Source organism: Calonectris borealis, chromosome 19 (genome assembly GCF_964195595.1).
Source record: "Calonectris borealis chromosome 19, bCalBor7.hap1.2, whole genome shotgun sequence".
Classification (NCBI taxonomy): Eukaryota; Metazoa; Chordata; class Aves; order Procellariiformes; family Procellariidae; genus Calonectris; species Calonectris borealis.
In genome coordinates this window covers 5,127,478-5,152,332 of record NC_134330.1, presented here as the reverse complement: position 1 = coordinate 5,152,332, position 24,855 = coordinate 5,127,478, and the positions used below count along the sequence as shown (strand labels likewise).

Sequence of the window (24,855 nt, the reverse complement as noted above, 5' to 3'; positions counted from 1 at the left end):
ATAGTTTCTTTCAATTTTAGACCCTAAATCGTAGTTTTCAATATGTAAAACAAAGAGGTTACTTGAAAATTTTATAAGTAAAGCTGATGAAAATAGTAGCAGAAATGCTGGGTTAACACATGCCATCGAATATCGAATATAGGTTGCTGTTTTTTCAGCTCTTTGTATGCAGTGATACCAACTCAATTTTGTCTCATCTAAAGGCAAATATAGAATGCAAGCTCTGAAAGCTGTTATAGTTTGGTTTACATTTAGGTTCTGTGCTGCCATTCTGCTTTGTCATACAGATATTACTTACATACTGGTAAAAAATAAGCTACTTCAAGCATATTTATCTTCTCCCTTACGCTTCCCTGGATTAGCGTGGAGAGAAAGGACCCACTGGCAGCCCTGGCTCGGGAGTATGGTGGTTCGAAGAGGAATGCTCTGTTGAAATGGTGCCAAAAGAAGACTGAAGGTTACCCGGTAAGGGAATAGGTACATTTTTACTTTTCTCTGGAGGCTAATTCATCACTTTCCTATAGGTGTGCAGTAAGCACTGTCACTTCAAAGAAATATGTGTATTTCAGTCTGCTGATTTTTGCATGTTTACTTCTTCTGGGTGTTTCCATCCTCTTCCTTCAGATTTCTTTAACACTGCAGTCCCCAATATTACATTGTCATAAGAAATTAATATACAAAACCCAAAATATTTACTGCATCAAAGGTAGCTGATGGTGAGAAACAGTGTATATCTGCAGCAACTTCAATTTGGCATCGATTTTTGAAATTACATTCTAGTATTTTTTTCTATAGGCTTCTGTGGGTGATATGCTATTATGCGTTTTTTCATTGGTCATTTCTGTAAAAGAACAAAGAAATATTTATTTCTGTGGTCTTGACCAAGTGAAGTTTGCAGCTTGGGGCCCCGCTCTTTCTAATCTGCTGCGGTTTAACGGTATTTTACAAAGCAAGTTTTGACTTCTTGAGAATGTCTCATTTCTTTGCAGAGTGATTTTTCACTGTTAAACAGTCATAATGATTTGTCCAGCTCTTGTATGGCCATTGCTGTGCTCATCAAGTTCCGGCTAGTGTTTGTATGCAGTTGAGTTAGGCCTTTGCTTCTGCTTGTAACTGAGCTGTAGAAGGCAATTATAGACAACAGTTCATCCTGTGATATATGCTGGGTGTGCAGGATAGTCTTGGTTTGATATAAAGTTGAGATTTTTCTTTCTTAAGAATAATATTGTTTGTTACTTAGAGCAGAAGACAAAAGCAGTTATCACCACATGATGTGCACCCTGGAGCAAGTCTTTAATAAAAGCAGAGTCCATCTTTTAAAGTAAATAATAAAATATTTTTTTTCTTCACAACCAGCTCTTTATGAAGCATTAGCTGCAGGGTGCAGGAGTTTGGAAGAAAAGACAGTAGCTTTCCCTTTAAGTAAACTGATCTATGAAAGTTTGAATCATTTCTTAGCCCTGGCATATTTACCTGGCTTGCACCAATTTTGCAGAAGGACAGGTATCGGAGAAAGCTCTTGACTTTAGACACACCTTAGAAAAAATAAAGCCAGGGTTAGTGTTTATCCTCCAGTTCTGTGATGCTGCCTAAAAGGCTACAGTGCTGTCCCCTGAAATTGTATGCTCTATGCTATGTTGATTTATTTTATATCTCATCTACTAAAATTCTCCTGGTCTTGGATTTGAAGGTGTGGGGGAACATTTCCATCCGGTCCTCAGAAAATGGTTCAATAAATACAGCTTTTCCAAATCTAACTTCCGTTAAGCCAACAAACCCATCTCTTGAGTAACACTTTCTCCCGACAGTGTTGCCCTTTTTTGTTTCAGATGGCACACATGGTGAGCTTCCTCCACTTCTCTTAAAACAGTCTAACTCTGATGAATTTACTGTTAGAAGTGTACTTTGAGAGTCAGCCTGTAGTTTTCTTTCTCTGATTACACCCAAGTTGGACTAAATGTATTGCTTTTAGAAATTACTGTGTGGCTTTGCAAATACAGAGGCCTGTCCTGATTTTGTAGGTACCAGAGTGGCACCAAGTATTCCCTCCGTGATAGAAGAGAAAAGGAGTTTTGTTTCTCTATGCTGAACCCAAGTAGTGGGAGCTCTCTGTGTATCAGAGAGCAGGCCACCCAGGAGGTATGCAAGGCAATCTGGGTCTATTTGTTTTTCCTTTTAGTATTAATCTCTGGAGAAAAGTATGTCCATGCTTCAGAGGACAGTGGAAGTCTTTGCTTTATATATGGCTGCTGGAGTGTTGTTGCGACGTGACAGTCCAGATGATGTTGCAGAAAAAGCTTTGTCGTTTTGGTTCCTGCTCTGATGAGGCTCTTGTTCTGTTCATGGCTGTCCTCTGTTGTTACCCTTTCTAAAGCAGCAGAATGAGTTTTCAGCAGTTTTTGAGAACAAGCAGGTAAAGCACTGACAAATACTGCGTAATCCAGGAGAGTCTGAAAAGTTCAGATTGTGGTGGGGGGCCTTATTACCCAGAGTGTAAGATCTCAGGGCAGAAATTAAAATCAGATGAACCAAAGGACAAACATGGTATTGATTTATGGTGAGAGTCTTGCCTCTCGATCTTCACTGCTTCATTTAGAGGCATTATTTCTTGGACATTCTTCCTCAGATTCTCATTCCCATTGCGCTCTTTACGGTGCATTCACTAACTCTTCTTGAACTTTCTTTTCCCAGACCCTTGCACTTTTACGATAAGGCTGATATTAAGCTCCACAGGGAGTTTTTATCATTCTTGAGTACAAAGAACTGGAATGGAGTAAAGAACATCATCCTCCTTCCTGCCTTAGCCACTGCAACGGTGGGAATGAGGTAATGAACTCCACCAAGCAGAACCCTGATGACGTGCATGACTTCTTTTCCATAGATAATACCCCTGTCTATGAGGCATCATCTGTGCAGATTCCAGTATAATCTGTCATGTTCTTTCTAACATGAAGCCCAGAACCACAGATAATTTTGGATGCAAACTGTTTTCAGCTCCATGACACAGTGGAATGAGAGAATAAAAGACTTGCTTCTTGGCTGCCTAACTTCTTTTTTCAGTGGCAAGATGTACTGCCTTTGAGGTCTAATAACAGTTCCTGATCTGAGCTGGTGAAGAAGAGGGAGATTCCTTTCTGTTTAAATTATGAAGATACCAGATTTCATTAAACAGTATGAGCAAAACGGATTAAAATAACTGATACTCTCAGTAGCAGCTACTACCCATGTCATAGATTCCCTGAGGAAAGCTGGATTAGTGACCTAGGAAGGTATCTGGGCATAAGACCTAAGGACCGGCACAAAGGCTCCACTTCTTAAATGTTTTAATCCATACAAGACTTATACTGTAGATAGAAATTTACATCCTGCTCCTGGCATATATCCTTGCATTGACTACAGTGGGAACATTCCCTGGCTTTGAACTTCAGCGTGTTCCCCAGGAGGCAATCTCATAAAACAAGAGAGGGACACTGGAGGGAGTTGAGAGAAGCGTAACAGAAATTAGTAGTGGCCTGGAGGGTTTTCTTTGTTTTTTGAAAAAAGAAATTGCATGAGTTTACAGTAACTGAGGGGAAACATGAAAGCATCTGTGTTTCTCTAATCTGCTATGTCATTTCTAAGATCCCTATTTAAACAGTGATTTGATATCAAAAAAAGATAAGAATGCTAAGGAGAAAGAGTAATTATTTAGAACATGAAAACAGAATCACCAGAATGAAAATCAAATGGAAGTTCAGTTTAATGACTAGGAGAAAAGAATATGAAAGTGGGATTGCATAAACTGTGGCATGATTGATCATATGATTTCAATTGTCATATTTCAATGCCTAGATGAATGTTACCTGGCATTTTGGCCATTGATTTTGAATAACTATGCAGGGGAGGTGCTAAAAAAATCTCAGCAGTAAAAAGAATTGTAGTAAAATAAGGCTTTGGGCTCGGTGGCTTTGTGCAAAACTTCCTTGAGGAAAATCTCGAGCTTAAAAAAACTACCTTAATCTAATGTATGGTTCCCTATAAGAATTGTGCACTGGCACATGAGCTCTTTTGCCAGACATACATAGACTGTTCCTTCTGCCTCTCTGAATTTGTTGACATCATGGTGTGTAATGTAGGGTGATGAGATGACCAGACTCGAGAACTGCTTTTGTGGCTCTGGAACTCAATTACCACAAGTCCTTTAAACCACAAAGCCTGCTTGAGAGTAAGTTATTTATGTTAAAATAGCTTTTTCTCTGTTGTCTTGTGGTCTTTTTTTCATCTATTTAAAAAGATTATACATCATAGCAACAGTGTGAAGTAGAAATTGGGTGCCTCTTTTCTAATAGGCTCTGTTCCCATGAGTTTTAACTCCTGGAAGCTGCTGTTGCATTATCACCTTCCGTAATCATATCATTAGTGACTGTGGTGTTATTTAAGTGCCCTGGTTCTGTTTGCCCCATTTGTCAAGGGGCCAAACCTCTCTAGATTAAGTCTATCACTATCCACAGATGTATTGTGAAAACATGGAACATCAAGAGGCACTTAACCCATGATCATTAGAACTGAGGATTATTGTTTCTGCCACATATACCCTCTCCAGAGAGGGGAGGGAATTGCTACCACATTAATGAATATGGTTCACTTAAAAGAACTGTTTTCATGTTTTTTCCAACCACTACACATCCATCCTATGGCACAGAGGAAAAGAAAATCTGAGACTGACTCTTTTCTCCCATGCACAATTGTGGTTATTCTTTTTATCAAAGTTACATTTGGTTTAACTGGACCCATTTGGGATTCACTTGTTGAAGAACCACCATGTTTTATAGTAAAACTATCTGTGCGGTTGTCTTAAGGAGAGGAATGCTAAATAGGAGGAGATGAGGAATGTTCTAGAACTGACAAAGGGAAATGGCAGCTATGCCTCTGAAGATTTTCATATTTCATATATTCCCGATCTGTGCATTCAAGCCATTGCATTATATCATCTCCCTGACTATGACAGTGTCAGTGCACCAGCTTATGGATAAAGGCAGTGGGCATCTTCAGGAGAAGAGGCAGTGCTCCCTATTAACACTGACAACAATATGAGATGGCTGATAAATTGGTATTGGTCTTATTGATATTTGCGGGACCAGCCTCAAATCTGATTTCATATCATCTAGAGGAATCTCACAGCATGGAGAAACTACTAACCAGAGCAGTCTTTATGTAGCTTTCATGTTGTACACGTAGTTCCTGGAGAAAAGAATTGCTTTTAATTATTCTGCATAAAATATGCTAGCAACTATGAGCAAAGCTAGAAGAAAATGATTTATTTGTTTCCATGCCTTATTTGGAGTTATTTGACTTTACAGTAGGTCCCAGGAACACTGTGCAGTTTTAGAAAGTATGCTTAGGAGTATGTAGGAAATATTTTTAGGGCGATACACTCTGACATTGTATTGTTTAGTCTAAATTAGCAAAATACAAATATCTGTATGCCCAACCATTCTGAACGTTTGCCTCAAAAGTTGTGAATTGTTTTTTGAAGCTTCCTTTTCTTAAAACACAGATAGCTTTAGGGTTCTGATGAAATATCCTGATGGAGACTGCAGCCTGCATAGTTTCCAGAAATATAGATTGGCATTAAGAGGAGTATAAATACTTCAATCTTTGTCTTTGCTGTATATATTAATGAAAGTGCCTTTTCTGTATAGTGCCTCAGCTATTCAAAAAGAATGAAAAAACCCTACCGTGAAGTATTCCTGCTATTATGCCTATTCCAGCCTTGAGAGACAGAAATTGGAAACAAATTACTTCCGGCCATAACCTAAAAGTCATTAAATGTAATTCTGAATGCTTTTACTACTAGAAGCATAGAGCTGGTATATCAGACTATGTAAAAGTTGGTGTCTCTGCATAGTACTTCGTTCTTCATGTAGCAAAGATGCAAAAGCTTAGGGAGAAAAATAAAGGCTGTTGCAGTATTTGCTGTTTGTCAAGTAATTATAGCAAGAGACTGGTTGACTAGTGGTTTGGCAGTGGATATAATATAAAGCTTTTTACCCTTTTGTATTCAGTTTAAACTCAGACTAATACTAGCTTTTTGTTTATGAATTTGTGGCTTTCTTTTTCTCACAAGAATTTGCATTCCTTTTCTTTTTGTACTAGACGGTATTTCCTCCATATCCTCTTTGTTCTCAAGCCCTATTCCATGATGATGTCCCCAGCTTTCTCATATTTTTTTGACTCGTTTGCTGACTGGACGAGATCCAGCAGAGATTAAGTGTGGCCCAAAGATGTACAAATGCAGATAGGCTGATGAGGACATAACGTATTCCCTTTGGTTAAGTGGTCATGGGGTCAATGCATTCTCATTAGGGAGGTAGACTGTCTCTGCTGCTAGGACAGCCAGCCAGGAAGACTATTTTTTGACTGCTGATGCACTAAGCAGGCATATTCCTGGGGCTGCACGTTGTGGGGACCTGCTTTAGAGGAGATCCAAAAGCTCCTTCGTGGCCAGTTGTACATTAACATGTCTGTGTTTGACGGTTTCTTCCTTATTCTGGAAACTAACGGTTATATTTAGAAACGAGAAGTCTGTTATTTCCTTGTACATCATTAGTGTGGGTAGTTGACATTATCTTTCTACTTAAGCAACTACTGTCTCAATCTTTTTTAAGTCTTGCCTCACTTACACTTCAGTTACGTACTGTCTTGGACCACAGAGAGTGAACGGAGACTATATTGCAAATGCTACGACAGTCCTCGGGGTTGGTGCTCAGGCTGGCAGTTCTAGTCAAGAATCAAAGAGCTGAATGGGACAAAAAACAGGACCAACCCTCTCAACCTCTGAACCTGGGCAGAATATAATTCCTGGGACTTGGCTCGTAAAACAATCAGTCAAGCAGTTCCTTTGACACTAACATAATGGAGCTTAGTTTTAAAGCCTTGAGAATCCCAGCACAGCTGTGCACTGTCCTAAAGAAATACAGAGAAGAACCCGTTGTTTCTTCATCACAAGATGTGCACTTGGGTATGAAAGTGGTTCTCTTACCCTTTTCTACTTTACTTTTTGTGTTTATGTCAACAAGTAGCATAAAAGTGTTTCAATATATTTCCAAATTGTATCAATCTCTCTTTCCTATGTCAACAGTTACCAGGTTTCTATCTAAATATTTAACTAGTTGTGAGAACCAGGTAAGCTGTGATATTCCGTAATTCAGCAGTAACAGAGGAGTGGATGTACAGGTTTTCTGGCCGCCTTTCCGAGTGAGACCTTTCAAGCAACAAGGACAGGAGATGAATCCCATCTGCTGTTACACAGAGTTTATGTGCGCTCTGGAAAGGCAGGGTTCCCACAGTACTGTGATCATGTGTGCTGAAGATCAGCAGTAAAACAAATAACTCCCAGTTTGTGTGATGTGGGTGAAGAAAAACACTGAACAAAACCCCTCCAGATTTAAATGGCAGCCATCCATTCATTCTAAGCAGCATTCATGGCAGAATCTCTCTCTTCTGGGGAGGACTGGGAAGATTTCTCTTCTGTCATACTAACCTTGTGCCTGAGATTACAGGCTTATGGCCAGAGCCTGCTGAGTAAGCAGGAAAAAGCTGTCTGTCTTAATATTTACCAATACCATTAACGCAACAAAGTTCTTCTCTGGCAAACAATGGCAGTTACCGTAAAGTACCATATGCTAGCATGTCCCTTCTGGTATGAGAGAGTTACTAAGAGCTTAGTAAGATCTCTGCATCCACAGTACTTGTAGCATTTTGACATTTAGAAGTAGGATATACGTGCAATGGGTTTTTCCCAGGAAGTTATTGGTATATTCTGTGAGTTTCTGAGAAATGAGTGAAATTTCTGGCTCTCTTTGTGTTTCCCTGATTTTTGCAGAAGAGAAGGATGTGGACTTCAGAGAGACTTTTCCTATCTATGCAAAAGTTGAAGGGAGTCTTGGTAATAGCTATTAAGATAGGAGGGGGATTATCCTGTGTTTAAATAAAAATTGACAATAAGTTGGTCAGGAATTTTGCTCCCAAGTCTGGTCTGGACCATCTTTGTGACTTTGGCAGTCTTTCATAATACCGCTGCCTTGATTTCCCTAGCTGTTAAAATATAGATCATCATATCATCATTGGATGACAATGAGTTTCAGTAATATTTTGAAAGATGCTCTGATAAAAAGGGCAGTTGTGAGGGTTTTTAATTAATGGAAGTACGGGCTTAAAATTGCAAGATATTCCCAATTTTTTTCCAGAATAAATGTTTTCTTTTTCTAAATAAAAACACTTATAGTGGAATGTGTACATGTAGTTTCTCTGTATTTCCCAGCTGGACCCACGGTTGGGTCTGGAAAATAAATGCAGCAGCCAAATTGTGGCATGCTGGGAATAATCAGGTTGATTACCAATGTGCAAGCCCCCTTCACAGTGATGCCAACGCATAAACGTGCTCCTCCAGTGTAGCCAAATAACTTGAGCCAAGTTCTACCTTTTTTCACATAAGGGGCTTTATCCTGTAAACAAATACAAGTCTCTTGATTGGAGGGGTAAAATAAACGCCCATGCAGCTCTCTCATGCGTAACTTTCTATCCTGCTGGGTAATTTTAAAAATAGCATTTACATTCTATCCATCCCAAAGTCCAAGACGCTTTCCTTGTGTTGCCTGGATGCAATGACAATTAGTGAAAACACTGAATTGATTGGTCACCAGCTGGAACGGTTCCAAACTGTGAATTTAACTGGGAGAGAGCTGAGCCCTGCTGCCGGTTCCATGAATATCCTTTGCTGTTGAGACCTCTCCCCACCTTGTTTCCATCCTTTACCGTGAGCCTGCTGCAGTCTGCAGCTTACCCCTCTGCCCAGGAATTCCAGGACATGGCTAATCTCCGAACTCTCGGTACAGATAATTAGTAATAGCTGTGGGAGCAGTCAGTGTAGTCATTAGCAATTCTGCACCAGGGCTCCAGGCAGGAAGTAGCTATGCTGCTGTCTTGGACACAGAGGGGAGCTAGGTCCTCCCCCTCTCGCCCTCCCTCCTTCCCCGGAGTATCTGTGTGGTCCTTGGGGCTATGCTGCTGCATCTTCACTCTTGCAGCCTTGGGAATGAGGGAACACAGCCCAGTCTGTTTCTTCTCTGTGGCATTCAGCAGTGGTGTCATTTATACAAGTTGGTGAGAAAACTGATGGAAGAGTTAGTTGTGTAGCAAGCAGGGAGTTGGCTTTCAGCAGGAGAGCATAACAAGTATAATTTATACTGAAGAGCAGAAGAGAGATGCATAGCAAAAATAAGAACTCATCAATATCTAATGGGATTATTACAATGAGGAGAATTCGTTTGTTCCTGGTCTTGCTATATAATCCACCTCTGCCTCTCCAGATATAACTAACACTCGTTTTGCCCACTCACTGAATGTGACAGTGGTGTAAATTAGAAGTACCAGTCACGTTTGATATGTATCTTTTGTCACCGTTACCTCATCTCTGAAATGGCCCAGAAATGTCCATAAAATTACGTCTGCTTATACCAATTCTCATTTGGCCCTGTGCCAAATTGTGTAATAAAAAGCCAGTTCCCTGGGAATTCAGCATTATACATTATTTCTCCCTCTCTCTCTCTCTCTCTGGTTCAAGTGGAAGCTGGTGTGCAAAGTGGTAAATTAAGACCCAAAATGAGGAATATGTACAAACCCCTGTTACTTTACTAGCCTTTAGTGAGACCTTTGAAGTAGGTGACTTAGTAATGAGAATGTTGTCATGGGGTAATTTGCATTCAAAACAACTCATATTATTCACTAGGAAAGGTTGAAGTACATTCACTGTGTGTTATGTGCACTGTGCCAGCAACTACTCTCAACCCTTGTTCACCAGAATTTGTTTTCATCTTAAAAAGTCAGTCTTTATATATAAAAATGCAAATAAAATCTAAAAAATGTGAACAAAGTATAGTGAAATGTTTGCCAGTTCACACAGTGCTGGGAGCAGTAGATCTGATAGGTGTGAATGGATGCTATTTGGCTTATTAGGGAGGTTACTCATATGTATAGTTACAGTGATGATTTCAGTGTCAGGAGTAACTATTTTTCACCTTGCAAGCAGAGGAAATGGGAGGTCACATAATTACTTTATCACGTGTTACCTTAAATATCTCCCATTTGGTACTACTTTCATTTTTTTATTCTTATGAAAACTTTAGCTATAGCAGCACCACATCTCTTTTGTAATCAAAATACCAGAACTAAGCTGCCTTGTAGAGGTTATGGACCTCCTCAATACCTCATGAAAAAGGAGCTGAGCTTGAAGAGTGCACAGATCATTTTAGAATGGCTTTACAATTTGCTCTGAATGATGTCTCTGAGACAACTCCTGGCAGATGAGCTTGTTTTGAGCACAGAACTTTAGAAAGCATCATGCTACCTATTCTTGCCAGTCTGACTCAACTAGGAAAGGTAATGAAGAAAATTGGACATGCCTGACTTTTTGGTATCTTCTCAGATCTCTGGCTTTTGAGAGACTAAAATAATTGGAAACTGAAAAATCTTTGTATAAGATGCATGACAATAAGCTTGTTAAATTTCCTCTTTTTAAATGTCCCTGCTCCATGTGACTACTGTAGTCAACTGATGTTTGATGCTTCTGCAAAAAAGTGGTCATAAGCTCACTTTCTAATGTCTTGTCTATGCTAAGAAGCTCATTAATTCACACTTACTGAAGCAAATGATAAATGGTAAACCCAAGGCAACACCTGTGGTAGCAGTGGAGCAAGGAGCAAACAGAACCTAGGAATGTGATGGGAAATGGGGTTTGTTTATAAAAAGGAATGTAGTAAATGGGATAACCTTTAAAGAGCTGGCACCAGTTCCTTATAATTGCACTGTGCTGTAATTACATAATTTAACAGCATTTTCAAATAGCGTTTTATGTTATCTGAGCTATGTTGTTTCATACACGCGTAATCAGCAATAAGATGCATGACTTACTGACATGGCTAGTCGAAACATTAGAAATACGGATAATGGGGTTAGAAACACAAAGTTTCAAAGAAAGGTTAAAATAATTCTTATGGAGACTGCAGCTGCCTGAACCATTTGAACTAGGGATATTAATACAGCCTGGAGGATAGAAGGTCATTTGGCTTCCCTCCCAATCTTGGCTAGCCACTTAATCTCTATACAATAAACAGTATTGCTGTTCCACAAGTTATTCTGGATTTTTTTTTTTTTTAATCAAGAGGCATTACTTTCTTGTGTATTCCATTTAAGAGAAAAAGATTTGTAAGAGAATTCAGAAAGGTTCCTGGTAGTAGATTGACTAAATGTGATATGCAAATCACTTTAGACATGCAGCTACCCATTGAAAATAGCTGTGTGCAATTGTCCAAGTCATCTGGGTGCACCGTGTAATTACAGAAGAATCCAGGCGGTCTTTAATTTTAGGCATTCATGCCTTTCATCCATGTTAACTGGACCTGACCACGCTTCTAATTCACCCATATTTCCAGTGGATTGCCCAGATGTTTCATATCTTTGCTGGAGCATTTTAGATGAACCGGAGTGTTTTGTTTGCTCAGAAGGTTAGGTCATGCTAAAAGGAGCCCTTCACTTGTTTTGCTTCTTAGGAAGTATTTAGAACTTGCCTATCCAGAGCTCTAAGCTTATATGCTTCTTTGATAGAACCTCTTTGGCTGAAGCCCGCTAACATGTCCCCAACCAACTAGGGTGTAATAAATCCAAATTAGATTTGCGGTTTCATGCAGATATTGTTAAAAGTGGGTGGGTTAGATAATCTTTGGGAGCTGCCTTTCAAGGTACCTTAGTCAGATTTTACATTAGAAGGGTCAGAGTTCAGATTTGCAGAGATGTGGCTCATGAAAAGGAGGTTCCTGCTCAGACATCTGCGTCTAAACATAACCATGTAAGAACACTGAGCTGTAAGACTTTTGGTCTGTGGAGGAGATGTGGGTGTCTGGTTAGTGATAAGCAGGAAGGATTGCAGAAAGCTGAGCCAGTTAAGAGGGAGCTGCTATTGAAAATAAGGCAATTCCCATTGGTTTATTCAGTATACTTATTTTAACTAGTTCTGTCTTCAGTATTTAAGTTGATATTCTGTATGGGCTGAACCTCAATAATTAGCCTCTCTGGCATGTTCCCAGTGTGCTGTTCTGTACCAATGACTTCTGAGAGGCAGGAGGGCATATTGTGTGCTGGCGGGGGAGGGTGGGAAGAACGGTGCTAAGGTCATATTTATTGCAGGCTTTCTTCCACAGAGTTCCAGGATAGCTTCAAGCTGATTCATGTCTCTGATTTATAATTCTGGGTCTTATAGAGAAAATTATGACTCAGAGAGCCATTGCTGTGGGCACAGTAACATCTGCATAGCGGGAATATCTTAACATACTCAGGCTGTAATGAAGAGCGTATGATGTCATTGTTGCTTTTTACTGAGGACTTGGAGTCAAAGATCTAGTGAAATCTAATGGGGTGGTTGTTTTTGCCTCAGATAAACAAGAAATTGTTTTTAATGAGAACAGATCACACAGATTTCCCTATGTGTCTTTACTGTGGCTCTCATAGTGCTCTGTTATCTGGAAGCAAAGGTCCTGTTCCTGCGGTGGGAGGCTAAGGTTAATGACTTGCAGGTGTTTAGTGTCTTTTAGACTTGGCCTGCCACTAATATCATAGATAATACATTTGCTCTCTAAATAACATTGCCTGGATTTTTATGTTTTTTTACTTTGTTTAATGTCAGGTACTTCAATATTCGTAGAAATGAACCATAGTGGGTACTTCAGTACTTTCAGATAACTGTGCTCCCTGGTGTGCTTCCAGATCTCAGTCTCTTAATATTCCTAATGCATGTATAGTAGTTCACTCATGAGTTTTCATTTGAAGTGAATGAACTGTTTTCACTGACAAGAAGCCTGAGAACTACCCTGGAAATAGTTTAGTCTGGACACCTCTGTGCTCCACACAGTCCTCTATCACTATCCCAGAAAACTTGGTACCCTCCCATCTTTCCATGCTCCTTTTTGCCACTCCACACAGGGTATGTAAAGATGGTTACGTCATCATGCTATAAAAACACCCCTCTTCTGGCCTGACTTTCATGTTCTTTCAAGATTTTCAACTACACCACCCCCACCTCCCCAATTATTTTCTTAGCAGTACCATGGAAGACCCAGGTCAAGTGCTGCATAATATGGATATGATATGTCTGCTCCAAAGGAAGCTAGTAACGCTGAGCGCTGCAGGCCTAAGCTACTCGGCACCCCTTGACCCATGGGCCAGGGGTTAGTCTCTGGTACAGATGTCTTTAGCAGTGCGGATTCACTGATGGCATGCTAAAGATAGACATTGGGGTACTAGTGACCATGAGACATACTGTGACCATAAGATGGCAAATTTTTCACCCTGCCCTAATAAGCACTACACTCAGTTTGATCCATTTTCATATTTCTCCCTAAGTTCATTCTGCATACACCCTGATGGTGCATCTTCCTCCTAAAGGGTGCCATCCTGTATAGGTTAACTTCTAGGTCTCTCATGAGAAGCCACATGCAGTTTTTCAGAGCTTGGGATGGGGGTTCTGCTGTAAGCACACTGGGAGACAGAGAAATCACCAAACTCTCCATCCTGCAGTTTGGAAGTGTACATTAACAACCAGCATGTACACAAATAGTTCTCACATATTCATGGGCTGTGTGTTGAGGAATAGAGAGGTGTGGCAGAAAGACTGAGACAGGTTCCCCTGCCAAAATAATCAAGAGAAGTGAATAGTTTCCAAGGTGTTCATTCCCTAAATTGTTTTCCTTCCCCCCCCCCCCCCCGCCTCCCTCCCCCCGGCTTCAGCGGAGCCAGAAATCTTCCGAGAAACCAGAGTGCCTCTATTTTGACTTAATTCCTCTTGGTGTGGTGTAGTGGGGAGGTATTACAAGTAAAGCTGTAGTGTAGCAAAACACAGAAGATCACTTTTCATTTACCATGTCCTTATATCCCAAACTGAAAAGTAGTTAACACAGAATCTAAGATGAAATGCCAGAGAGGGGTTTATACCATGTATGAAATGGAAATCCGTTTGTTTAGAGGAAAAAAACACAATTCACTGGTGCTTGCTTGATGTGAAAATGGCAACTAAGTGGTTTTGAGTATGTCTAAGTGTTTGTTGTTGTACTATTAACTGAACAGTTGAGCTAAACCCTCGAACATTCATTTTGGGTTTGCATTTAGGACAAAAATTCAGATTTAAGTTCATTTTCTCTGTTGACCGTGACATACCACTTTGCAGTAGATTTCATCTATGGTTTAAATATTGTCAGCAGAACCCCATCCTTGAACTTTTGCTTGTATGTAAGACTTGGATCCAAGAATTACTGAGGGTGACTGGCTGGACAATGCTGTTGGAGATGTGAGGATTTTTGGACCTAGTTCTGATTTTATCGTAGACATTAGCACTTCTTATCTATAGGTATTGTTAGATGGGAGGAGAAGAAGAATTTTAGGTACAGTTAAAACTACAAAGACAAGTAAAATTATCAAACTGATGATGGGCTGGTGAAATACTGTAGGACGGAACAGTTTTGTATCTCCTGTCTCTCATAATAGCATCATGAAAACGAGGATAGGATATAAGGTTCCCACACAAACATGGCTTGCCTTTTTGTCTAGTCCTGTTGCTTAACTAAGGCTTTGTTTCTTCCTGTTTCCATGGCCTTTGGCAGAGGGGGGGACACACAACCTCCATTTTCCATTTCTATCATACGATATGAAATGAGAATATTGGCATTTGATGGTAGGCTATTTGCTGGTAAAATATATTGGCCTTAGTAAAAACACTTCTGTAATTTGGCAGTCAGTCCTTTCCCACTAACTGCAGATTGATAAATAGTAGCTAACTTGTTTGTCTGAAACATCAAGAAAGCAGAGTAATCCAGCTTCAGCCAATTCCATAACACAAAGTTGGACTTCCATGGTGTGACTTTATGAATTAGACAAAGCTAAGACAGCTTTCAGAACAAAATATTTTTTTTCTTGTGATGGTACCCAGCCACTACATCACTTTTCTTTTATCTCCATTGACAGATGTTAATAGAGCAAAACATAATGCGGTGGCTGGTGCAGCGCGGTAGTGTCTGCTGCTGATGGCCTGCTTTCTGAGCCCATTAGATTTGTAGATTTATTACAGCCAGAGTATTTTAACCTGAAATATTCTGTACTGCTTCAATTTGAGTCATGTTTGGTTATGGACATTTATTACTAATCTGAAATCCTGTCTGACTGGACAAAGTCCAGCTTGGACAACTAATCAGTGAGGCGTCGTAAGTGAAGAGCATATGCTAAAATACTTCCTGTCTGGGTTTTAGTGCGTCTGCATTAGCTTTTGTATGAGAGATGCAGTAAAAGCTTTGTCTTTTGGGAAATCTTGAAGAAACCGGAAAATAGCTAAATAAAGAAAACAAAGTGGCAGAGGGTCTGAGTTGAAGTTCAGCACATAGGAAGACGTGGTTGGCGAGAATGATTTGAGGGTAGCTCCACACCTGCTGTAGTGTGAGAGATGGTGCAGAACCATCATGTCCTGGAGCCTTCCACGCTCCAGCAGCTGTTACTTTTCTAAGCAATATCACTTAGTTCACTGTTTTGTTTTTAGCTGGTGTTTGGAACTACAGCTGGTACTACAGCAGCAAAACTTAGCCATGAGAATTCCTTAGTGTGCGGGTATGGCCAGTCAGTGCAAACAAGAGCATTAGAAAGGTCACCTTGTTCACAGGATCAGAACTGGGCCACAAGTGTATGTTTAACTACAGCTGTGCCTCACAAGAGAATCCCTGTGAAGAACCCTGAGTGCACTCTATATTCCCAGTAATCTTTGTATTTTAAAGGAGGTCTTTATAGATGGGCTGATTTTAAAAGATCATTTTCTGTTTCTGCAATCACTCTAATCCACCTGTTGAACGTAGCATGTTCTGGACTTCAGTTGTCATGAGTAGTGAAACTGGGTTTCCTCTGTGCACCTGAGTGCACCCTTGTAATAAGTTATGTGACTAGCAAAGAAGAATCCCACTCTCTAGCAACAAGGGGAAGGAAGATGTTTTTTGACCACTTAAACTTGCAGCCATATTAGACTATTTCTTTCAAAATGTTTCCTTTTCACTGCCCTCCTGTTGGAGCTGGCAGTGGTGGGAGTGTTGATACAGACAAGTGAGAGATTTTTCTAGCTCAGCTCTGGGGTTTCAGTTGGGTGTTTATTAATACATCCATGCGCCCCCTGCTTCCTCGAGCAAACTCAGCCTTGTTGCCATGCTAGGAAATGCGTGAAGACAAGATTTAAGGGTTTCTGTTTGTTTCTGTTCCGAAAGGATCTTGTATTGTACTTGTTACCAGTGATGCAGCCACGTTAATTTGACAGTGACTATGGCAGTAGGAGAATGAGCATCAGGAAGCCTCTGTTCTCTCCTCAACTACTTCTGGCTCATTTTGTGAATTTTAGGGTAGATGATTAAATTCTATATCTCGGACTTCCCGTTTTTTATCTGCCTTTTGTTAAGTGCTCTGTGATGTGCAGGTGAAAGATGCTGCATTGAAAAAGAATACGAGAATGCAGACATGCATTCGTGCAAATGATGGCAAACTGGGCACATCTGCCCAGCTCTTGGAAAGCTGCCCGTTCAGCCGTTGCTGTTGCCAAGTTTGAGCCTCCCTCTCACACACAAGTAAGCACATTCTTTATTTAGGGCTTGAGGACTATTAGTTAGTATTACTATAACTAACAGTATATAACAGTGTATATATACTATAACTGACAGTACTACTGTTAGTATTTCATCAGTTTGATACCACTTCTGATAAGGGGCTGAATCAAGTCATAATTGTTAATTACACGTTCTCCTTAAAGCATGTGTCTGCTGTGTAATATCAGAAAGATAACAGTGGTCAAATACACTGATTACACTGCCTCATCGTTCTACAAATCCATCCCTCTGTTACACATCCTAAGACAAGGAAGCATGAAATCAATTACAAAACAGCATTTTAAAATATCAGTGACTTCTGTTGTAGGTGCTGGAGAAATCATATTTCTGCCATTCTGTAACTGAAAGGGACCAAATAAAGTCTTTCCTCTTGCCAGCACAGGAAAATTGCAGGTGTAGCATGTGCTGCACATGGTATTTCTCACCTTCTAGAAAGCATTGGAGAGAGTCTCTTTGTTTGGGGCCTGGTGTGAAAAACATTTAACTCCCTAATAAGCCCTTGTCTAGGACTTTGAAACTTGCCACCCTACTTGGTATCTTTCTACTTGACATGAAAAAGAGGGGGAGAATGGAAAATGTAAACCTATGTTCCTTTAATACTCTGAGTTTTTGTTTCATGACTGCATAAAAACTGTGGTTTGGGGATTTTTTTGTTGTGTAGCACTGTTCAGGGATGGTTCATGTTTTCTCTTACAGAATATTGATATTACCAACTTCAGCAGCAGCTGGAGTGATGGGCTGGCCTTCTGCGCTCTCCTGCACACATATTTGCCTGCACATATTCCTTACCAGGAGCTCAACAGCCAGGATAAAGTAAGTTTTGTTGTACCTGCTCCTACCCCATCTCCAGAATTCAGGGTGAACATTATCCATTTTGATGGATATGTGATGGAGACACAGTGTTGCAAGATCTTGATCTTGATTGGTACAAAATAAGTAGATGGGAGCAATGGCAATAGACAAGTATCAGCTGAGAACTTACAAAGCAAACAGGCTGAATGAAAAGGGGAAGGAAACCAACAGTGAGCTCCCAGAGAGAAATGCAGGGACTAGCGGATAAAGAGTTAGTGACAAGTTGCCTGAATCCAGTGAATGCTGCGGATAAACACGCGGGCAACATCCCTTTTGAAAGGCTAAAGCATTTCTGGACTCCTGAGTTAACAGCACACATTAAAAGTGCTGGGTCAGTAGGCAGACAGATCATTCATTGAACTACTTGGACAGCAATGTATCTAAAAGTCAGACCATCTCACCACATTCCAAATATGTTATTAAGACCCTCACAAAGGGAAGGAACCTGGATTTACTGGGTTTGCTTCAGACAGCTAGTATCTATTACAATAAGAACTATACTATATAAAGGAATGCCTTATATTAGTTAACACCTCTTCAGAAACCTTTCACTCATAATAAAGGCAAAACCTCAGTGGGGTTTTTTGCCCAGTTGTAATCAGTTTCGCAAGAACCTATTTGTCAAAAACAAAGGGCTGTAGCTTGGGCAAAAGTAGATGAGCTATTCAAAGACAAAGAACTTGTTTGTGACTATACCTTACTAAACAAAAAAGTGTCTGTCTGAAAGTATTGAATCTGGTGTTTCTCAGTTTTCAAATATACCTGCTCATTTAAACTTACTGATTAACCAGATGCAAGATAGGGTTCAGGAGTCATACTTTGATGATAATCCTTTTGAACTTTTGTTTTATTTTTACAGAAGAGAAATTTGCTGTTAGCATTTCAAGCTGCTGAAAGTGTAGGCATCAAACCTAGCCTGGTGAGTAATCTTCTTTTAGCAAGGGAAGATTTGCTGCATACATCGTTCCAAAGCTTTTGTTGCCATGTGGCCAGTCAGTCTGCTTGCACTGAAAATGTTCACATAGTGTTAGGGAAGGCTGCACCACCATCTCTGAAAGTTCATAGTGTTAGGAGAACCTCCAGAAAGAATTTGGGAAATCATAGAATTACTATAATTTGAAGGAACTTCTGGAGGTCATCTAGCATTGAAATGAGAGTATTGATTATGTCCTCTTCATGGAAGCTGATTCCAGATGATTCCTATTTTCATGGGTAGACTTGCCTGTTAGACCATTTTCTTTCCTTTTGTTTTAGTGTTTTAAGAAACAGAAGGATAATTTGTTTGTTAAACTGTTTAAAAAGTCTTTTCTAAAATCAGTAATATGATGACAAGGAAGAGATAAGTTCAATATGAAGGAAAAAATATTATGGAGTTCATGAACTAAAAACAGAACTAAAGACATGCAAAGAACCAGCAATTTAAATGAAGTTATATACAGAATTCATCTTTGATGGCAGATGGAAGAAATATTTTCAGAATGTAAAATGCATATGGCTGCTTAACTAGTTTGTTAACGAGTTTCAGAATTGCGCTAGGCCAGTAGATCATTCCCATGGACTTTTATACTGTATGTGGCTTTAAGGAGCTCTGGAATGGAAGCAGAAGTGGTGTTCGATAGCCACAGCTTCTCGGAGGACCCAGTGATGTTCCCAGTGGTGGTGCTTGACTAAGTTTCGACAATGTGTCTGTTCTGTGCAGGAACTCAGTGAGATGATGTACACAGACCGGCCAGACTGGCAGAGTGTGATGCAGTATGTCGCCCAGATTTACAAGTACTTTGAGACCTGAGATGCAGAGCAAGAGGTGGACAGAAGTGGGGAAGAGAACAAAGAATGCTACAGATGCACTCGATCACTTTAAAAATCCGCTTGCTCCTCTTCCACAACCAACCTAAGCTCTTAGTTTGGAAAAAAGCTCTTCCATAATTTTGATTACATCTGGGACTGCAACCAAATAAATATCCATTGTCCATCTATACAAACCAAATTAATCTGTAATTTTATTCCCACATGGAAATTACAAAACATTTTCGAACACACATGGGATATTTTTGAAGAGGATCCCTTGTGCTAAACAATGTTTGCCTCAAACCAGACTCCACCGACAGGAGACCTGCTACAAAATGAAGTTCTAAATCAATGTGGACCATGCTGGCACTCAAGGGAGGCTGGGAGATTAATATTAATACAAAAGCTCACAAAAAATGCTGCTCTTGCCAAAACATGCTTAACTCATCCCAAATACATGTTGTTTTCTTGCCTCCATATATTTTATAAAACATCATGACAGATGCACATAGGTGTGTAGAACCTTAACCTGAGTTATTCTTGCACATCTGACCCAATAAGTATACCAGTTTGCTTGTCAGCAAACCAGCAGGATAATAACAGGATCATTTGTAACTCAGAAACCACGCTCTGTCCCATCATCAGTTAGTGAAAGAACTCTAAAGATCCTGTCAGGTTCTGGGAGTTAATTTCAGATCAGACAGAAGTAATCTCTTTGAGGAAAAATAGCTTTATTACTACAACTTCGTTACTTGATTACTACGGGAAGCTGGAGCTCGGCTTCCCAGCTGACTGTGCAGGCACAGTTATCACAGGAATATTGCAAATGCAAATTACTAGCTTTAGTTTGCAAGGTGCCAGTAATCAGGTGGTGACTCTCTAAGCAATACAGTGACACCTCAGTAGGTCATATTTTTGTGGATTAAGTAATTTCTTTCTTCTGTGTTGATCCTGTATAATCAGCACAGGTATGTAGTTGGATCCTGTATAATCAGCACAGGTATGTAGTTGCTGTGTAGGGGCACAAATCTTGAGATAGCGGGTGCCTGTCCGATGAAATGTAGTCCGTGTTACATGCTTGGAAATGATGTTACCCTGTAAAGGAACACAGTAATATATTAGTACCAATGGAAGTTGCAACTTCACTCCACAAGTTACAAAGAATGTAACTGGAACCCCTCCCTGTGTCATGGAAATCTCTAAGGCGCCAGAGAATAGCTTTCCAGCTCAATAATACTGTTAGTAAAATGTCTGAAAGATACTGTTTAATTTCCATTATACCATTTCTCTTATTTCACCTCATGAAGTTAAATTTTCTGTTTGTCTCCAAGGATAGCAGGATCAAACAGGCTGCTTAATTTGTTCTAGGAGCAGGTCTTGGTGAGCGTGCTTTGTACAGGACCTTATAGAAGGCTGCCTAGCTGCTTTAGATTATGCTGGTAGAAGAAAGTTGTTGTTTAGTTAGCATGTTTAACCCTGTGGCCAGACTTGATGCTTTGTGAATGTTAATCATAGGGAGCTAGGGATCATTTCTCTCTTACAAAAAATAATCGTGCATGCTCACTGCTCTTAACTCATGAAATAGAAACAAGCGATTTCACAGAAGAAACTTGGTTTCAGGTTTTCTGGGGCTTTGCAGGTAGCTGATCTCAGCCTCTGGCTTCCCCATAGTGCTTTGTTGTTTGTTTGTTTACTATTTGTTTACTATTTAATTAGTAAATAACCTATTTGAGACTTTGGTTTTCTCACAGCAAAATAAGGGATTAAGGGATAGGTGACAGTGACCAAGGTCAGTGAGTGTATTGAACAGAAAGGAAGTTGGAGCAATGCAGTGTGTGCCTATTTTGCAGGAGGAGAAAAGCATCACTTGCTCATAGTTTTAGTCTGACACTTATTCTAATCCATCGCCCCAAGGAAAATCCGATTCCAATATTTTGAGAGTCTGTGTGATGAAAAAGGACAGTGGCACGCACTTACAGTGCCCTTGCACTCTTTGTGTCATCCTATACTGTGAGAAAGCAGTTGTAAATGCTGACCAGAGTTATTTCTTTGCAAGAGAGTGCTTTCTAGATTGAATTAACTCTCCAGTATTTTTCAGCATACACTCTGCCATCCCTAGAGAACATAGGATGAGCTGCTGAAAGTGTTCTTAGATATGAGTCTCCGGTTATGTGATAAGTTGGAAGAGAAAAATAGCTGCTAAGCAGAGTTCATTTAGGAAGGCAGTCACACTGCAGAGCTCCGTTGCCTTGTGGATGCAGCAGGCTCTTTTCCCTTGAGGTATCCATTGGCAGAGATCCCAATTCTCTCCAACGGGCTGTAGTTTAAAGCATAGTGAAGTCAACACAGAAAATTCCATATTCCTCAGTGGGCTTTGGATCAGGCACTTGCAGGGATGAGAAAAACTGTTTTAATTCCCAGCGTCTGGTAAACATTTTGAAGTCAGAGGGCTCCACTTGATCTAAAAAAGAACGATAATCTTAACCCTCTGGTCACTGCAAGCGTGTGTTCCATGTGACTGTCAGATGTACGCTAAATACATATATTACCTAATGTGCCAGTATCATTTGCTTCAAGCGCTGTAGTGATGTTTATTCCAATCTGTTTCTCCAAGACTTATTCCAACCTTACAAACCATTCTGTTTGATCTAGCAGCTTTTTTTTTTCCAAATGATTTTTGCAAAGCAATGTTTCTGTCATCTTTCTGCAGCTTATTCTCCCATGCCCCCCAGTAGCATAGACCAAACACCAATTCTACCCAATTCTAATGGTACATTCTTAAAAATTTTTTACTTATCTAGGAGTTAGAACAAGGAGCGGTCTGTCAGTAGGGAAGAAGATACTCAGTTTCACCATTTGCTCAATATTACTTTCCAGTCCTCAAACCTGCAAAACATCTCATTTTGAAATGCTGATACTTTGAGATTGAGAGATGCTCTTCCAGATTATTTTTTTTATATCCAGAATATTGTTTGTTTGTTAATTTAACTGTATTTTTTCTTCCTTTTGAACCTTGTGCAGTTACATTTCTAGACTGGATTTTCAGAAATTACTGTTGTTTTTTCATGCTGCCTTAAAATTTGAATATGAATTTAAATTTGTCCCACAAAAGATGCTGCAGACCAGCCTGATTTTCAGAAAATCTACAGGCCCTTGTAAGACATCTCAAATTTCAACTGCAAAATTAAAGTTTTAGCTGCCTTTAAAATTAGAGAGTTTGTTAACTAAGTTAAGCTAGAGGGTACAGGGATAGTCTTCATAGATTCTTCATAGAAGAATCCTCTGAAAATGTCCTAGAATGGAGTATGTGATAATATTACATGGATGGTGTAACGCATTATCGGTAACAGTTTGCCTAAACTGCCTAAATGATTTCTAACTTTGCTTCTTAAGAGTAACGGATCTTTCCCTGATGCAGGCAGATGAAATCTCTTCACCATGTCACCATATGCTCCCTAAATATACTGTCACTCTTAAACATACCTGCACATGCTTGTCTGTGTGTACTTGGGTAGTCTGTCAGACTAGAAGACACCAAATAGCTGATTTTGGATGAGCACGTGAGAAGAATGGTTAGGATGGGGATTTCAGTGAAGTTCCACAGAGGGATATCGCGTCGTGTGACTGTTGTACTATAGCTGTTAGAGAGGAAAGGAGATTAAAGAATGAAAAGTATATAATATGACTCCCGGAATTTCTGGTGAGTCATAGAAGGTACAAATTGTTTCATGGCTTGGGAAGGTACAGAGGCGTTGAGAAGTGAGCCCAGAGTCAGTCCTCTAAGAAGGTTTTCTAGAAAGGCTGATGAGCTGTTTCTGAAAGTACGCAACGAAACGGAATGGAGTGAAAGTCCAGCGTGTGAGGAGAGGGGCGTATATGGGACATACGTACCTGGGCCTTTGCGGACAGCAAAGGACATCAGCTTGAGAGTCCTGACTGACTGTCATCTTGAGTGACGTTTCTCCTAAGAGTGCAGCCTGGGGTGGATCTCAGAAGATGAGGAGGGAAGGGAGGACAGAGCTTGCTGCCTTTGCCAGGTTCCCCTTCCTGTGCCTGTGACAGTCATGGAAGTGCAAAGGGGACAAAGATTTCCTGGTTCTTCCTGGGCTGCAGCAAGGCAGCCGTACTAAGCAGAGTGATTTTTGACTTATGCATGTTCTCCTGTTTCCTCTCAGTGAGACACATTCTCTTCGAGTTTTGGCAGGTTTTCTTTTTGTAATTTGAAGTTGTTTTTTACAGGTTTTCTCTATGATTTTTCTTGTTTTGTATGTGCAACCAGTTATGTGCAAGTTTTCAGTCCAAACCAAATAAGTGCGCGCTGGCAGAATGGTTGGTTCTTCCCTGTTTGATTCCTGACCTGGAACTCTTCAAACTCTACCTTTTTGCTTCGCTGACTTTCTTGGCAATGAAAATACGAGCATTGGCTCATTGGTTTGTTTGTACCTCCCTCATCTTCCTGTGCTTATGGTACCGGGTCTTCCAGCAGGAAGTATCTGACGGGGCCAGCTGTTTGCAAAGCTGTGCCTTGTGTATCCGATAAAAGGCAGAGGCTGTATGGGATGAGATTATGCATTTTCCTGTCAGAAGAGGGCTTTTGCCTAAAAAGACTCAGGGCACTGAGCATTAAGACATTTTTAAACCCAGCAATAACTTTGACTATGCTAGACTATATTGGTTTTTACCAACTCCAGTGCCATTTAGACTCACTCACCAATATGGTATAGAATCAAGCTTATAACTGAACTGCAATTAACATTTTTCTCAACTGATGGTCTCTACGTTTTTGACTTGTACGTGTGCCAAGTTCCACTGGGCAGTGCTGGACACAATGTTTTTATTGATTGTTGGTCCAGGCTTGAGTTTGTCGTATGGGATAATCACCTCTAATAGTCAAGTACTTTTAGCTTTCTCTATTGGGTACAGATGTTACGTCGTAATCTAATTTATACAAAGAGCACATTAGAATGTATATACTAGGCATTGCCAGATTTGGACATGCTAATATTTAAAGATTAACATTATTAAAATGTATGATGCAAAAATCTGTGTAATATTTCTAATAAATCTTTTTCTGTTTCTGATGTTTGTTGTAACGTTTCAAATATCGACATACAAAAACAGATTCCTCTGCAGTCTGCTGGGAAGCAGGACTCCCAGGAGAGTTTTTAAAAGATACTCATGGCTCATTGATTCTCCTATGCTGGTAGCAAAGAAAATTTGGTCAGAATCTTCTTTTTGTAAATATATCAAGTTCCATTTTTTAAGTAACTGAGATGCATTTGGATGCCTTTCAGAAGATTGTCTTGGGGATAAAGGAGTGCAAGAGAGGTCTGTTTCTGAAACAAATAGTGTTGAAGAGACGGTAGGAAATAATCCTAGTGCAAAGGCAAGGGGAGAACACAGACGAGACCAATATGTCTCTGCATTAGGAGCTCTTAAATGATTAGAGGATTAAGAAAGAAGTAGTCAAGAAGTGGAAGCAAGGACTCATGACCGGAGT

At 40.0% G+C, this 24,855-nt stretch overlaps 1 protein-coding gene across 5 annotated transcripts in view; it reads left to right on the top strand.

Annotated features, from left to right (window-relative positions):
* SPECC1 (sperm antigen with calponin homology and coiled-coil domains 1) overlaps nucleotides 1–24,436 on the top strand; it is a 101,596-nt gene extending 77,160 nt beyond the window's left edge. For all 5 annotated transcript variants that reach the window (XM_075168577.1, XM_075168575.1, XM_075168576.1 and 2 more), the window contains 5 exons: nucleotides 363–465; nucleotides 17,412–17,528; nucleotides 18,427–18,486; nucleotides 19,267–20,323; nucleotides 20,356–24,436. In XM_075168577.1, coding sequence (XP_075024678.1) covers nucleotides 363–465; nucleotides 17,412–17,528; nucleotides 18,427–18,486; nucleotides 19,267–19,356 — 370 coding nt within the window. In that variant the 3' untranslated portion in view covers nucleotides 19,357–20,323; nucleotides 20,356–24,436. The remainder of the gene's footprint in view (nucleotides 1–362; nucleotides 466–17,411; nucleotides 17,529–18,426; nucleotides 18,487–19,266; nucleotides 20,324–20,355) is intronic.
* The last annotated feature ends 419 nt before the right edge of the window (nucleotides 24,437–24,855 follow it).